This window comes from Carex rostrata, chromosome 7 (assembly GCF_964058835.1).
Source record: "Carex rostrata chromosome 7, lpCarRost1.2, whole genome shotgun sequence".
Classification (NCBI taxonomy): Eukaryota; Viridiplantae; Streptophyta; class Magnoliopsida; order Poales; family Cyperaceae; genus Carex; species Carex rostrata.
Window position 1 is genome coordinate 10,290,946 of NC_135924.1, and position 16,540 is coordinate 10,307,485.

Here is a 16,540-nt window from a genome sequence, read left to right on the forward strand (position 1 = left end):
TTGGCATTCTGTTATTTATGTTTATGAATATATATCTGTTTGAACTGTTATTGTTTGGGTTTCATTTTTGAATATAGAGTTTGATTGCAAGTCCAATAATCTAAACTGTGGCAAATTTCGCACTGAGAATTTATTCTCACCCCCACCCTCCCGATTATTTTCAGGTTTGTTAGTCGGACGCAGCAGACGAGGATATTGGCAATGCATATAAAAGATCCACTGCCTTGCGTGTATATGTGACGCTTGATTTATACACGCGGCAGGCTGTCAGACCCGGTGGATTTGGGGTGTGACACTTATAAGTTATCATTTCATGATTTTAGTGTTTATTTATTTAACACTTCTTTTTTTTCCAATTCACTAGATATTTTTCATGACTTCTTGAGTGACTCATCTAAAACAACAAACGTGTGAATAAAACATTAATTGTGCATGAAGTTTTGTTGCCTACATAAATTCACTCATACATAACAATTTTTTTATATAATAATCGTATATAACATTTTGATATATTACTTGCAATTAGATTAACAGTTTTAATAAATTTATATATTATTATTACTATTTCCTAGCTATAAGAGAAAATCAAATACACAGTCATCTAAAAGTTGAATGCTGTTATATATTTTTTGAGATGAAATGTGGACAAAACTTCAAATAATTGATGACACTTGCGGCACTGTAGTTTCAGCTCGAGTTTGTTATGCTAGTGTCAGATGATTTGAATTAGTAGAAAATATGGAAAAGAGAGCTGTGGAGAGTATGTATAGCGACACCTGCTTCAGTAAGGATTATTCTGATATAGTTAGTAGCTTTTACATGGACGCGGAAGTTGGTGTGGGAAATAAATATGCTGCAATTCTTTGGAATCGCAGGGACCCTGCTTTTCCAAATCAAACAATCCATTTGTTTTGAGATTTGTGCTTAAAATCAACTGTTTTTGAAATATATGTATTTCAGAAAATAAATGGTTTGATTTGAAAAAGAAGGATAACTGTGATTCTTTGGAATAACAGCAGATTTATTTTTGTGACAAGTGAGCAAACCTTGAGTTTGGGGAAAGCAAGCGCAAAGAAAATTTATTGGTAGAGAAGATGCGATCTCCTCCGTTCACTATATTCAACGGCTTAGATGAGAACTACGGTAAGATGCTGCTATGGGTGTTCAAACAGTTCAGCTTTCAATTGAATAAAAAAATTTCGGTTTAAATGGATCGATTTGGTTGAATTTTTGAATTATTTCTATTTAAATGGATTGTTTTGGTTTAAACTTTTCAAACCTACTAAACTGAACCGATCGAATTATATTGGTTCAAGTATGGTTTATATTTTGTCTGGTTCACTTATTGTTTTCTTTTTTCATTTTAGTCTAAATATTTTAGAACATCTATATATTTTGTATGGAATTGAAGAATTTGTGTATGGACGTGTAATTTTCACTAATAACGGTATCAATAGGTTTACTTCGGTTTGAATCAAACAAATCAAAATTTACTTTAGTTTGTTTGGTTCGATTCTTAATCAGTTTATAAGTTTAATCGGTTCAGTTCATTCTATTTTCTAAAAATAAAAAATAAAAAATAATTATTTTAATTCGGCTTCAATCGGAAAGACAATTTAAACGCTCCCGGATGCTGCCATCAAAACAATGCCAATGGATGTGGTAAATTTGGTCAAGGATGAGAAGTTTTCGGCTTTGGGCTTTGGAACTGCAGTGTCTGCCACCCAAGGCATTAAATTATTTTATTTTGAACTTTTAGTGCATCTGTGCGTGCTTGGATCCATGGCATTGCCGCATTGGCACGAGTCTGTTGCAGCAATCAACAACGTAGTTATTGTCTTCGCATTTGGGATCAAGTGCCATCCAGAACACTAGCAGCACAGCATCTAACTGTTAATTTTTTTTTTTTTTAAATTCACGTTCTGATTGAGATTTTTTTTTTAAGTAAAATTGAAGTCATCCAACTATTTAATATCTTTATTTTATAATATATATTTTTTTATCTGAGTTTTGAATCAACGACCTTTCACATAGATATCATATTCTAATTGAGTTTTACATCAAAATTCTTTTAAATATATAATCCGTCTGTGCACCATGCAACAAATATTACGCAACAGAGGATTAAAACACATTATCTTTAGTCCTCACAAAAGAAGTAATTAATCTAATTAAAAATGTAATTATTATTCAAATATCATAGTTATAGAGTTTGAATATATAGCTAATTCTAAATGCATATATTTCATAAGATTATGTCGACAACTTATATGTGTTGGCAAGACTAAAATTATGTAGCCTATAAATAGAACTATTACATTGTGCAATATGCATTCGGAAAAAACTAGCCAACTGTCTCCTTCCAATTACCAAGCCTCTCATCTAAAACATTAAATATATTTTTTACATTTTCATCAGAGTCAAAATCCATGAAACCTCAAATTCGGAACTTGAAAGACTGGGAATTTTTGACCCAATCAGAGGATAAATCTGATAAACGATATGAACTCCATTAAAAAAAAACTAGAGAGTGCTGATAAATTATTATGGCATATTTTTGAATTTTCTTTTATAAACCATAATTAGAAAAAAGATTTTTATGAAACCAACATGATTACTTTCTCTTTTACAAAAACCATAAGTACCGGTCCCCATTTTTTTTTTTGGGACTGAAATGGCAATCAGGTCCCATGTATTTTTACAATTTTTCAACGTATTTTTTTTCTCAAAATCTGTGAAAACGGCTGGGACCGAAATGACAATTCGGTCAAAAAAAAAAATATGACATTTCGGTTCTTATAATTTTTGTTAAAAAAAAATAATCATGTTGATTTTATAAATTTTTTTTTTCTAATTATGGTATATAAAAAAATTCCATAGTTTTGGGGTCCAGCTCCTCTACAATCGTATAATGTTCATTAACTAATTCCTAGTGGATGTAGTTCGTTATTTTTTTTATCTACGTTCCGAATTATAATAGATGTGATGAGTTTGACAAGACCTGCTTAAGATGACACAATTATTAAATATGGTGACTTTATAGATCGTTTGATTTGAAATAAACGGTTCAAGTGACCTGAGTCAGTAATTGGTCAGTACAGGTAGGCCGGTCAACTGGAGAGGATCCAAAATCATATTTCCGGGGCACATTGGAGACTTGGAGTGCTGACATGGCACAAGACAAACACAATTATTCCTTTTCCTTGATTTAAGGAGATCGAGCCTTGTTCCTTGTCGGAAAATTTGGATAGAATGTGAGATGGGCGAGAGAGGAAATTCCTTTTCTGTTAAATAAATGCTTCTATTGGTGCACGCAAAATAAATAATGGTGGTGCCGTGGTGGTCAGCTTGTCTTTTTTTTTTTTTTAATGCTCATCTCAAAAGAGAATTTTGCTCCCCTATGCAAAAGCCAAAAGGTGACAACACAGATGGAAACAGCTTTGACGCACTACAAGTTTTACAGTGTTTTGAAACTTGAAAGGATAAACCTTGGTGGATTGCTTCGCAGTTCACAACTACTAAAAAGAAAGTGTATTTTAATAGAGGAGGGTTCAAATGCCTCCATGTTTTTGTGCCTCTATCTCTCTCCATCATTTTCAATGTTCAAACAGTCGATCCGAACCGCTCAACCTAATCTCCATACTAAAATATGTTTGGAGACCAAATTTTATATTTTTAGGAATTTTTTTTTTATTTTTTAGATAGATATAAAAATACTGTTTTTAGATGGTTCAGATTTACTGATTTTGTACCTATCTAAAAAAATAGTAAAAAAATTCCTAAAAATATAAAATTTGATCTCCAAACATATTTTAGTATGGAGGTTAGATTGAGCGGTTCGGATCGACTGTTTGAACTTTGAAAATGATAGAGAGAGATGGAGGCATGATGGAGGCACAAAAACATGGAGGCATTTGAACCCTCCTAATTTTAATATAGATTAGAACTACGGTGTTTCTAAGTTTACTAAGTTTTTTAAGAACTAAATCCTAAAACTTATGAGATTAGCTTCAAATGACGATTTCAAACCGTTAAAATTCTTCTACTTTACGAATCATGCGTCTACATGTGAAAATTTTAAAATTTTAAAATAGTTTTTGTATGGAATCAAGTGGTCAAGACATTAAAAAAATTGAATGCATTAAAATTAATTTATAAATCTTCTAATTTTGACCACTTGATTTTATACTAAATTAATTCGAAAGTTAAAAATTTTCACATCTAGATGCATTACTCGTAAGGTAGAAGAATTTCAACGGTTTGGATTCCTCCTTTGAAGCTAATTTCATAAGTTTTAAGTTTCAGAGTTGAGTTCACAAAGAGATTTAGTGAACTTAAGAACACTCCAGTTCTACTCTAAATATAATAGTAATGAGAAGAACTTTTGATTACTAGTGGAGGCACATGATTTCTATATAAAATGTCATAGTTTTAAAATTTAAATGGAGAAAATTCTTTATCGTAATAACAAAGATATAAAATTTGACGATTTGACCTTTATTTTTCTATTAAAAAAAATAGAACAGTAACGGTTCTGGATTGCAAAATTTGTAATAAAGCAAGTTTTCATCTAATTTTTTTGTTACCATCTTGTAAAATTGAATATACAATGTTAAAATAATTAAAAAAAAAAAAATATACCAGGAACACAGATTTAATATGTGCCCCTACTTTGAATCTGTATTATCATTTAGGAAGAAACAATCACAAAACACAGTTTCTCTTTTAGGGAGAGCAGATTATCTGCGTTCTTGGTATATTTCATTTTTTTTAAACCATGTTAACTTCATTTATTCATTTTTAACGGATGGTAAAATAAAAAAAAATCAGAGTTTCGGTTGTTGTTTGTGAGGTAACGACTAACATTTAATGTCATATTTGGTCATGGACGAGCATTTCTGTAAATCTCTCACTTTATTCAATCAAGGAGTAATTTATATTACTTATTTTTCAGATAAATTAACTTATTTCACATTTATCTCATCTTTAGGTCAAATGTAATAGGAAAAAGTTTTATTTTCCGGAAACCTATTATCAAAACAACATTATTATAAGAATCCCCCAGTTATTTTGTATAAATGCTCTTTCTACCAGCCGTAGAATAGCAATTGGTTGATAATTAAAGTTGTTCAATGCTCTGACTATTATAAAGTTTCTTATGAGGTTCCATACTATCATAAATTCATAGTTGTTGGAAATAAAAAAAATGATTTGATAAAAGACAAAGTAGTCCCACAATAATTAATATTGTATTTAATACTAATTAACTTTCATATTAACAAAACGTGAACGCCTGCAAAGGAATTGACCCGAATCGAACATACCCCAGTTTGAGTTTGGTTTGAATTAATTTCGAATTAAGTTTGGTTTGACTTAATTTCAAATCGAATTTTTTATGAACTCAATTTCAAATCTTTTACGTTTTTACGACAAGGAAGAATGATCGTAGTCGCCGAAAGCGAGAGGTGAAAGTCGTCTAGGGTTTTAGAACTGAAAATAAGAGTTACGACTTACAAGTTATGACTTATGGCTGGGCAGCCTTATGTTTTACCAAGTCATCAGCATAAATCAACGGTACACGTTACTTTGAGATTCGAACTAGAATAGTTCGCGAACCTATTTCAAACGAACCAGGTCCAGTTTGAATTTGGTTTGAATTAATTTCGAACTATTTTGAATTGAATTTTTTACGAACTTTTTCGAATCAAACTCGAATCGAATCACAACCTATGAATTTTTTGTGCAACCCTAAACGCCATAGCAAATTTCATAAATAAACAATAAACAAAAATTAAATAATTCTATAAAAATTTACTTTCTCCGTTCTGTAAAATTTCTGATGGTTTTTCAAATTGTTTTTTTTGAGTAAAGATGGTTTTTCAAATTGTTTCTTCATGTAGGCAGTAAACAATAAAATAAAACTAAAATAAGAAAGAAATTCAATTTTTTTATCCGTAACGTCAACATGTTCAGTCTTTCCTTCTTAGCGTAAATAAAACAAGCTCTATTGTTTTTAATTTTTAAATTACTTGATCTAAAACAAAAGGTGTATTTTCACATTTCCTTTGCACGGTTTCTTGGACCACCAATAATCACTGCTCGCTCTTACCAACCCAAATTCTCCTCTCCCCCTCAGTCCCTCTGTCAATTAGTTACTGAGCGGGTCGACTTACAATTTAAATCTATGTTTCAAAACGACCCGCTATATAGATAGATACATGGAACTTGCCAGAGGAGTTGCATCTCTTCTTCACCTTCCCTCCTCACTCCTCTGTCCTCACTATCCTCACCCCAGTGAGAAAAATAAAGAAGAATGAATGCAAAAAAAATGCCGAAAAGCGTACTTTTGAACTGATATAGAAGCTCTCTCTCTACCTCTCTTTACATCTCACTCTCAAAGAAATAAGTTTCAATTTATACCCATTTTTTTAACAGAAAGGAAATTGGTACACAAGGGGTTTTGTTTGGGTTTTTGGCGCAATGCGTGGATCCACACCTTCTTGGGTTCTTCTCATTTTGGTTACTTTTCTACTCAGGCGAGAGGTCTCTGCCAAAATCGAAGGTATATTCTTTTGCTTTTGAGTTATTTTTCTTTTTTAAAGTTGGAATCTTCAGGTTCGTTTACTGTGTCCATTTCTGTTCAAAGTAGTTTAATGCAAAAATCCTCTTTATTTTGCTAAGAATTGAACTCCAAAATGGGAGCAAAAATTCTTCTTTTTTTTGAATTAAAATTTATATGTATGAAATACTGGTTCATAACATTTTCAGATTTGGGTATGTACATATTATTTTTTTCATATAATTTGTGCAATTAAAATCGACATTGACAAATTTAGCAGATCTGCTTTCGGTTGTAATAGCTGAAACCCATTTAAATGGGCTTTATTCTTAAACCCACTACAAAATCCTTTTCACATTAGCTAAACCCTACCTCATTTTCATGGCTTTTATTTTTGGTTAATCTAGTGCCAATCCGATCTTACATTTTCCAAAGTGAAACAAGCATCTTAATTGGGTATACACAAATTAATTGCTGTGATGTTTGACAAACTTTAAAAGCTGTGCTGGGCTTTATAATTAGGTGAAGTGAATATGAGAACAAAAATTGAGTAGAAAACTTTTGGTTGTATATTCGAAGATGGTTGCGATGGACTTGTATTCAATTGCTTGGGTTTCCAAGTACCAAACCGATAATTATGAGGAGCTTTACAATATAATTCCAAGATCTGCACCAGACTACCAGCATATGTCACTAAGTACTTGCATTTTGGCCTTTGCTGTTACAAAAGTTGATCTCAGTTTAGTTACTGTTTGTGAATTTAGGCTTAATTATTGCTTAACCACTAAGGTATACAAATAAGATCACAAAATCTGGTACGATTTTATACTGATTAGGTCAGGTAATTGGTACCAATTGATGTAGACCTGTTTCATTTTGTGGTGCGTACATGTATACTTTTGAACAACACTTCTTTTTGAGCAGGCATGTATGATATGGAATTTGTTTGTCAATAAAATGACAAGCATAAAAAAAAAATAGAGAAAAAACTTGGACAATTTGAGGTGGTTGAAATTGACCATATAGAGATGTCCTGATATGACTAAACCAAAAGGCACAAATAGAAATGATATTACTGGTAAACAACTTTCAGAATTGTTTAGCTTCTATGTTTTGATATCCATTCATATCTTTCACTGGCTTGAACAAGGTATTTTTTTTAAAATTATTGGAACAAAGAGTTAATTTTATACATATTTATTTTATTATTTTAGGAAATCCAGCAAATGAGATTATGACAGTAATTAACAGTAACAGAACCTCAATCAAGTTACCGAAATTGCATGATAATGCCGGCCTGGGCTGCATGGCTCTGCAATACATCACCGAATGCAGTGCAAACTGCACTAGCAATAACACAGTGACATGTAGGCCCCCCGAAATTGACATCACTGAGGTTTATGCTGCCAATTGCGGGGTAGAACTGCCAACTGTCGACACAGTGCTCAACCACCTAATTACATGCAGCTGGAATTATCTCAGTCCAGAAGAGGCCTTCTCTAAAATTTATACTTCAGATAAGAAAGCCAGGTCTATATTTCATAGTAAAGAGAATGTTGAAGCGGGAGTGGGTTTTAACAAGGTTGGTCGGCATGGCCCCTTTTTTTGGTGCATTTTATTTAGTAGCGGGAAGGGTAACTCAACTTTTGTGCTAGAAGGGGGTAAAGGGATTGAGCAGAAAAGCGGGTGCTTCAGTGGAGGTGGACTTACATGTAACTCAGGGTTTCGAGGGCTGGTGCTGGAATTTTTGTTTGTCATGGCTATAATATTTTCCAGCACTTTTCTTTTGTTACTTGTGTAATATTGGCTTGGTGAACTGAGAGCAAGAAGTTTGAAAATTAGCGTGGTGTAATTTCATTTTATTTTTTGATGATCTATATATGTAACATTTTAGAGTGCCAAGTTAAGATGTTTATTGTTCAGTTATGGAATGTTTGTTGGAAGTTCCATTGGTACTTTGGTCATAACAGTTGTTGTTTTTTTTCGTTATTATTTTTTTTTTCCTTTTTACTACATCAGATTGAACCATTGAGGTTCTCTGAGTTTATGGGCGAAATAAAAATTCGTTATTAATGCGAACCTCAAATAAAAATAATATTGATAGAATGATGTAACAAACATGCTTTGATGAAAAATGTATTTGTATTAAGGGTAAACTGTAAAGTAAAACCTTACCGTTTAATTGCATGTAAATCAATATATCTAATTAACTTGTGGTTCGCTTGTTTATAGACTGGACAAAAAAAACGAGCGAGTTGTTTTCCGAACAAGCCACAAACCGCGTGTTTTTTAGCCATGCAACGAGTCAAATTAAACGTAACTCATAGACTCATTTTCAAATCAAGCGAGTCATAAATAAGCTAACATTAAAGTTCGAGCTAAAAAAAATAACTCATGATTCGTTCATTTATGGACTGAATTTGAGCGAGTCATGAGCTGCGATTTTTTCTGCCAGCCCTCTAAGTTACGGACTGTAACGTGATCAAAGATGGATCTAGTTGAATGGATTTGTAAGATACACCACCAATAAGGAGAGAGGTCAACATCATTGGGAAGTTTTAAAAAAAAGAAAATTTCCAGTGTATCATGCAAATTTTTAAATAAATAAAAAATAATAGAAGAAAGAATGTTAAAGTTTGATGAGGATATTTGATATTATGGTATTTTTATGGAACAATTGGCTATTTTAAAAATTTGTATGGGTACACTGAAAATTATCCTTTTTTTAAAATGTTAATTGTTTTGGACTTCAGGCTTATATTATGGGCTTTATTCACGAAAATCACAATTCACAACCGTTTAAATCGGGCCGGATGGTGCCAATTTAGGTCCAATTATTCACATCAAATATGGCCCGTTAGAACATTCTGGAAAAGGAGAGAAGAGACGAGAGAGTGTAGACCCAACAGCCGAACAACAGAAGGAAAAAAGAAAAGAACTTTGGAGAAATCGTTCATAAAAAAGAGAGAGCTTTGGAAGGAGTAGGAGAGAAGAAGAGATGATTTACCGTAGATGGTCGCTTCTGACATCAACAATTGTTATATGGGGAGGCATCGCCACTGCTGGTATCGCTGGTTTTTACTTTTCTGGTGCCAAGGTTTCATTCTTTCACTGTCTCACACGCACATAGATTGCGAACCAGAATAAATTTTGTTAGATTTTGTGGGGGGTCCGAAGTACATTGAACTAGACTGGCTGAAGTGTGCATCTATCAGAACTTTTTTTTTTTTTTGAGATTACATTGACAGCGGCTTTCAATTGGAATAGAGAAAGTAAATTACATCCAGGTCCCTATAGTTTAACAATATTATAACCACAAACTACTCTCTTGCAAAATCCTCTCCCAGAATTCAGAACTTGATGGGGATGATTTAAATGTGTTAGTGAACTCCCCCCTTCTGGTTTAATTTCTTTTATTTACCATTAAATAATGATAAGAAGATTTGGGTATCCGCTGAATTATTTTATACCTTCCTAGTTTAATAGCATGACGTAGAAGTATTCTATTGGATAGTCACCAGTTGACCACAATTAAGTACACATCATTTCGCCAGAGGTTTACATATTTTAATAGTCAAATATTTTGTTGTAATCTAATTATAATTAAATGGAATTACGTTTGGCAGTTGACAGTCTAGCTTCATTGGTGATGCTGTGCTAATTTTGGGATCAAATAGTCATAGTCATAGTCTACGAGGATGAACGATTTCAACTAAAAAAAATCAACTTGAAAATAATTTCTTTTTGTTAGAACAGATAAATAATTGTTATCAATAGTTTCTTCCAAAAAAAAATAGAAATAAGATTCCAGGGGCTATAAATTGTATCCTTTTAAATGGGCTCTTTTATTCTATTTTTTTTTTTAAGTATATATCAAAAAATGAGCTCTATTGTTTTTAATGTTACTTGTTTTCATAACTTCAGCTCATTACCAACTCTTTATCTTTTTGTACTCTGTGTTGCTGTGTGCTGAAGTTATTGATTTATATTATATAAAGATGAGAAGAGTCTTTTAGTGTTCATTTTACATCTACCATTATACGTATACAGTTTTTTTTTTTTTTTTTTGAACGGATATTATTTTGAAACACAAAATATTAGCTTTAACACAAAGGTAGTTGCTTTTAACATATGATATTTGGAAATTATGACTGTGTAACAGTGTATTTTAAAAAAAATATTGAATGAGTTATTTTAGGAGAAGATATTATTATTATAAATAATTTAGCTAGATTCTTTTAACATTTCTAACTTCTTTTAACAGACCTTGTGATGTGGAAGTCTCAAGGATTGTCAATGTATTTTTGTATTATCATCAAACTCGTCTTGAGAATTGTAAATATATGTGTTCAAAAGGGAAAAGAAAGAAATGTAAAATAAAGTAGCTAAGTATTTACGAAAGTAGTATTTTTTTATAAAGTAATAAATTTAATATTAAAAATACACAGTCGGTCATTTTTTTTTAATTATATGATAAAAACTAGCTTAGTGGTAAAGACTATAAAGTTAGGTGTTTACATGTACAATCTGTTAAAATAACCAGATGCTGAACTATTTAGAAATGGACATTAAGATGGACTATTAATAATTGGACTCAACACATTTCGTACTAATAAAATCCCTAATTTTTACCTATCCCTAGTTAGGGGTGCAAACGGGTCGGATATTATCCGACCGTGTCCGCATCCGTATCTGAAAATTAGATACGGATATCCGATATCCGAATATCCGTCCGGATACGGATACGAATATGGTTTTAAATTTTAATTATCCGTATCCGAATAGTAGATATATACCATATAGTTTACCTATAAATTATGAAAATATTTATGTATATATCTACGGATATCCGATATCCGATCCGTATCCGTATGTATCCGTCTAATATCCGATCCATATCCGTATCTGAAAATTAAAAGTGGATACGGATGTGGTTTTACCGCTATCCAATCTGTATCCTATCCGTTTGCACCCCTATCCCCAGTGCACACCCCAGCCATGAGCATTCAAGAAACAGTCACAAAATAAATGCCTAAGAATTAAGTTTAATTGATAAATTGCGGATATATATAGTCGAATTCAATATTATTTTTGTTTTGACTCATCTATCAATTATTTTGTTACAGGAGAAGTTTCAAGAGTATATGCGCCGTGAAGGTGAGAGGCTGCGTCAGGAGGACCGGGTCATGATGGCTAAAGCTAAAGGATACTGAAATGTAATTTTCAAGAAAAATACAGTATCTTTTCTATATCTTTTATTATACTAGTTAAGAAAACATATCCATGGACGAACAAGTTGTTTAAATTTAAAACTGTGAGTGAGAATTTGTTAATTTGATTTGGCCAATCTTGTGTGGTACCACTGAAACACACAGCAGTTTTTGCTATTTTTTGTCGTATCTTGTCAAGTCAATGTATGTATCAATAGTGCTGTATTTGCCTCCCTCAGGTATCTTCTCTATTTCCATGATACTTTGTCAAATTGAGCACACTATTTGTGAATACAACAGGCTTCCACACTAAAGTTCACCAAAACAAGCTTCTCTATTAGCACCTAGGATTTTATTAGTACGAAATGTGTCGAGTCCAATTATTAAGAGTCCAACTTGAAAAGGTTGCTTAGCCACCCCATAAATTAGAAATTAGCACTTTGGTCCTTCATATTTTATAATTTATATAAGTATCTATACATATTAGCCCCCCTTATAAAACAAAATTACACTACAATAATTTATTTAGCCCCCCCAATTCTAATTTTCTAGTTCTGCCCGTGTGTACATTAAGGATGTTAATTTGTTAATGCGGGGTAACATAGAGCCAGGTATTGCATTTGCTCTGTATGGTTCAAGAGAAGTAGCTTAAATTTTCTTTTACTACTATGATGGTTATGGTCCATTAAATAATAGAGAAAAGTCCTATTTGGATTAAATTTCATTTTTTTTATATATAAGCAAAATATATTGATGATGATTAACCATGAACTTTTTATCGTATCTTATTTTAAAATATTTGTGAGATCTGTTTTAGTCAATTCGTCTAAACGTAGATCCAAATTTGTTGCGAACCAATCAAGATTCATTTCTTAAGAAATATAACTGAAAAGATAGTGTGTTTAAATCTAGCCTCTATACTATATTATAAAGTACCTAGTAATTGAGAATTTCTAATTGTTTTTAATAGAAGATACACCAATGAAAGTCAACACAGAACCGACTTCTAGTTAGAAGTGCAATAGGCAGTTGGAGAATAGCATTGTAACTGAATTAGTTGAGATATCAGTTATAACAGAATAGGTATAGAACCTTTGATATTTGTTGTAACAGCATAGGTATAGAACCTTTGATCAAAGTCTATAAATAAATGCAAGGAGCAAGCAATGTAAATGTACAAAGAAATAATACAAAAATTTATATTTCTATATTCTGTCTCTCTCTTTTTATATGGTATCAGAGCCGTAATGGCAACTGCTACTAATCCATCTCAAATCGATCAAATTGAATCGATTATTACCTTGAACCTCCCGATTGCTACAAAATTATCCCCCACAAATTTTCTTACCTTAAAGTCTCAGATCTTGCCAGTTATCCATGGATACAACCTCAAGAAGTACATCGAGCCTGTTTCCACTGGTACAGTCGGTACTGGAACAGATCAAGCAAGAACTAGTGACATCTCAGATCGCCAAGACCAGTTACTTCTTGCTTGGATCAGATCATCCCTAACAGAGCCAATTCAAGCTCAAGTCGTCTCTTGCGCTACAACGGCTGAGCATTGGACGAACTTGACTCAGATCTTCATTGCCACCTCTCGAGCTCGGTTGACAGACCTTCGCCGCCAGCTGCAGTCTACAACCAAAGGTGCACTTGCTTAGTTCCATCTCGATTTAATATTTTTCATTTTCCTATAATTGTGAATCCAAATTTCTTTTTGGAAAATGAAAAATATTAAATCGAGATGGAACTAAAAAATTAGAATTAGTTAATTAATGGAGGCAAATAATTAATTTACACTTTTCTTGTAAGATGGGCGAATTCGTATCCTCTGCATTAACTCAAAATATTGCAAAAGGAAATCTTTTGAGCTAATGAATTTCAACCATCTAATCTGTTTTAAAATTCGTGCATATTAGATTTGTACTAATATTAAAAGTCCATAAGTTATAAGCAGTAATCAGATTATCAAACGGTTAAGATTCATTAACTCAAAAAATTTCTTTTTGAGTTAATGCAGACTTGCAGAGGATACGCATTCAAGAAATTTTTTATTGGTAGTTATTAATAGAAAATAAGAGAGAGAAACAGAAAAAGTACAGTTATAATTTTATTGATAGTAATATCGGTACGAATTGTACTGATCCTAAAATTTAAAGAAGTTTAGAACGGCACAATTTACGACTCTGAATCCTCTGCTCTCTTGGGTGTAGGAATTTCCTCTCCTCAGTCACTGCGTGTGAAGTCGATCATTGTTAAAAGGAGCCGATCATTTTTAATTTTTGAACTGAGAACCCATCTTGAATCCACACAAAGGGTTCCGTTCGACAATTTACATCGATCCTAAATTTGTTATGTTTTGTTTTTTGTTTTTATTTTTTTATTGTTCAATGCAACACGTAGCATTACGTGGAGGATATTAACGGAGTTTGGATTGGCGTGGCCGACACAAGTTGATAATTGACTATCAGATAATAATTATAGAAGAGTAGACCATGGACTGTTGATCCCGAATACAAGCAATGGTACATGTCGGGTATGCCAACTGTGCACACGAACAATTTAAAAAAAATAAAAACAGATTTAGAATCGGTGTAAATTGCACCGTTTTAAACTCTTTTAAATTTTAAAATCGATACGATTTAATCGTACTGATCTTTATCAATAAAATTATAACTGTAGTCTCTGTGTTTCTCTTTCTTTTTATCTATTTGTTACTGCCAAAAAAAATTTCCCAATCTTAATTCAAGATAGGTAAGGATAATCATGAATGACGTGTGAATGAAGGAATAGTTTTGAACTTTATCGGCAAAGTTTCCAAGGATGAATCATTAATGACGTGTAAATGGATGGCTATTAACTTCATTTGTTTTTAGGGGAATTTTATGTGTACCCTCGAAAACCTCAAAATTACATATTAATACTTATAAATTTCAAAATCTCACAAGCTTACCCATTTGTATTTGTTTTTTTTTTTATTAAGACTCAATTTTAAAATTATAAAGTAATGATTTTATTCTTTATTAAAAATAAATACTTTTAGCATGTTTAAGAGAAATATTTAGTCTTTTAATTATTGATTTTTAGAGCAGATGATTAATTTTTTTTATTTCTAACAAACACACAAATATATGTAAATGCAACCGTGTGTGTCACAAGTAGAAAAATAAATAATTTGTCTTCGAGAATCAATCATTTAGATATAACATAACATTTTTCTTACACATACTACATTATTTTTTTTAATAAAAGATAAAATGATTACATCATAAAATTAAGATGAGTTTATAATAGAAAAGTTAATAAATTAGATAATTTTTTAAAGAAATTTTAGAGATCAAAATACGTAATTTTGAAAATTTTGTGGGTATAATGAAATTCTCCCGTGTCTTTCTATCTTGGCCTGACGTCGCCCCTTGGAAGGAAAGGATCAACTTTTTAATTTTTGAGATAACGCTGGTAGTACAGTAGTCCGCCTACTCCACGAATTCGTATCCTCTGCATTAACTCAAAAATGAATCTTTTGAGTTAATGTATATGGACCGTCCGATCAGGTTTAAGATTTGTGTGAATTAAATATGCACTATTATTAAAGATCCCTTACAATAAAGGTGGGAACCAGATGGGCTCCATTTACAATCAGACGGTCAAGATGCATCAATTCAAAAGATACTCTTTTGAGTTAATGCAGACGATGCGGACTCCCTAGTCCCATCACAGGCGTTAACACTGTGAAATAAGAACCGTTTGATTGGCCTTCACTGTCTGTATCAAGTACGAGATGGTTAGGTCTTCAGGATAAGGCTGATTAGCGGGATTCCAGGGGCACCCAGCCTTTTGATTTAGTTTATTTAGAAATCAAATATTATATTTTGGTGAAAAGAGAAGAAATCTGGTTAATTTTCGAAAAATAAATACCACCAAACAATGTCTTGTGCAAATTTCTTATACCGTGCAAATATTTTCCAATATAATAAGTATATTCAATTTTGGAGCCGGATAGGAAAACTGCTTACGTTGTAGAGTCCGTATCCCCCAGGTACCTGCAATTAATAAAAATGAACGGCCCGAATTAATTTCATCCAGACTAAACTCAATCCGGTAGCTATTGAGGCTATAGGAGGCTTACTTTGAGATGCATGTCAAGTGAAATGAATGGTCTAGATTCACCACTTGCACCTCAGGTACCTAGGGTGATGCAAATTCTACGTCGTAGCGGAACTCCAATTTTGCGAATTCACATCTCCTCAGGTTACATGATAATTACGATCAGACGGTTCTTTTAACTTGACACGAATCTCAAAATGAATCCCCTACAGTCCACACAGGTGCCAAACTAAGTTTGATCTGGCTAGAATTAATGTGGATCGTCCGTTTCAATTTGCTCGAGTCAGGTACCTCAGAGGATACGGATCCCAATTTTGCACCAAAATATTGGTCTAATGTTATTTATTTCTAAATAAAAAAAACAGTTTTTTGCTATAAATTAATAGATCAAACTATCAAAGAAAATGAAATAACGCTAAATTTTGTTGGCTGTTGACAAATGCACTTGTGTAAGTAAACATTTTTCATTTAATTAAAACCTATGGGTTGTTAGAGACCCAACATTTTCAACCCATTAGCTCAGTCTTCTACAGTGATTCTGCCATCATTGGCCTTTGAATTATGTTGCATTAATATAGTGTCAATTTGTATTTGTTTTCACTTCCCCTTTACTAATAGTTTGGGAGTTTTGGTTGATTCTCACACACCGGCGGCTCTTTAATGG

The 16,540-nt window shown here is 32.4% G+C and overlaps 1 protein-coding gene and 1 long non-coding RNA gene across 3 annotated transcripts; both read left to right on the forward strand.

The window, feature by feature from the left end:
- The first annotated feature begins 6,285 nt into the window (after positions 1 to 6,285).
- LOC144556978 (uncharacterized) lies at positions 6,286 to 8,461 on the forward strand. 2 transcript variants are annotated; one of them, XM_078305497.1, is made up of 3 exons: positions 6,390 to 6,406; positions 6,440 to 6,562; positions 7,774 to 8,461. In XM_078305497.1, the coding sequence occupies exons 2-3, from the start codon at positions 6,481 to 6,483 to the stop codon at positions 8,358 to 8,360; spliced, it is 669 nt and encodes a 222-aa protein (XP_078161623.1). In that variant the 5' UTR covers positions 6,390 to 6,406; positions 6,440 to 6,480; the 3' UTR covers positions 8,361 to 8,461. The 2 variants fall into 2 exon arrangements, with proteins under 2 accessions (XP_078161622.1, XP_078161623.1); XM_078305496.1 differs by having other exon boundaries at positions 6,286 to 6,562.
- A 1,023-nt stretch (positions 8,462 to 9,484) lies between these two features.
- LOC144557280 (uncharacterized) lies at positions 9,485 to 11,906 on the forward strand. Its single transcript, XR_013512592.1, has 2 exons — positions 9,485 to 9,624; positions 11,686 to 11,906. It is a non-coding gene; the product is annotated as an uncharacterized LOC144557280 (long non-coding RNA).
- The last annotated feature ends 4,634 nt before the right edge of the window (positions 11,907 to 16,540 follow it).

Coding starts and splice junctions, on each gene's coding strand:
- LOC144556978 (XM_078305496.1), top strand. CDS start 6,481: ATGCGTGGATCCACACCTTCTTGGGTTCTTCTCATTTTGGTTACTTTT. Junction 6,563..7,773: donor GGTCTCTGCCAAAATCGAAG/GTATATTCTTTT, acceptor TTATTATTTTAG/GAAATCCAGCAAATGAGATT.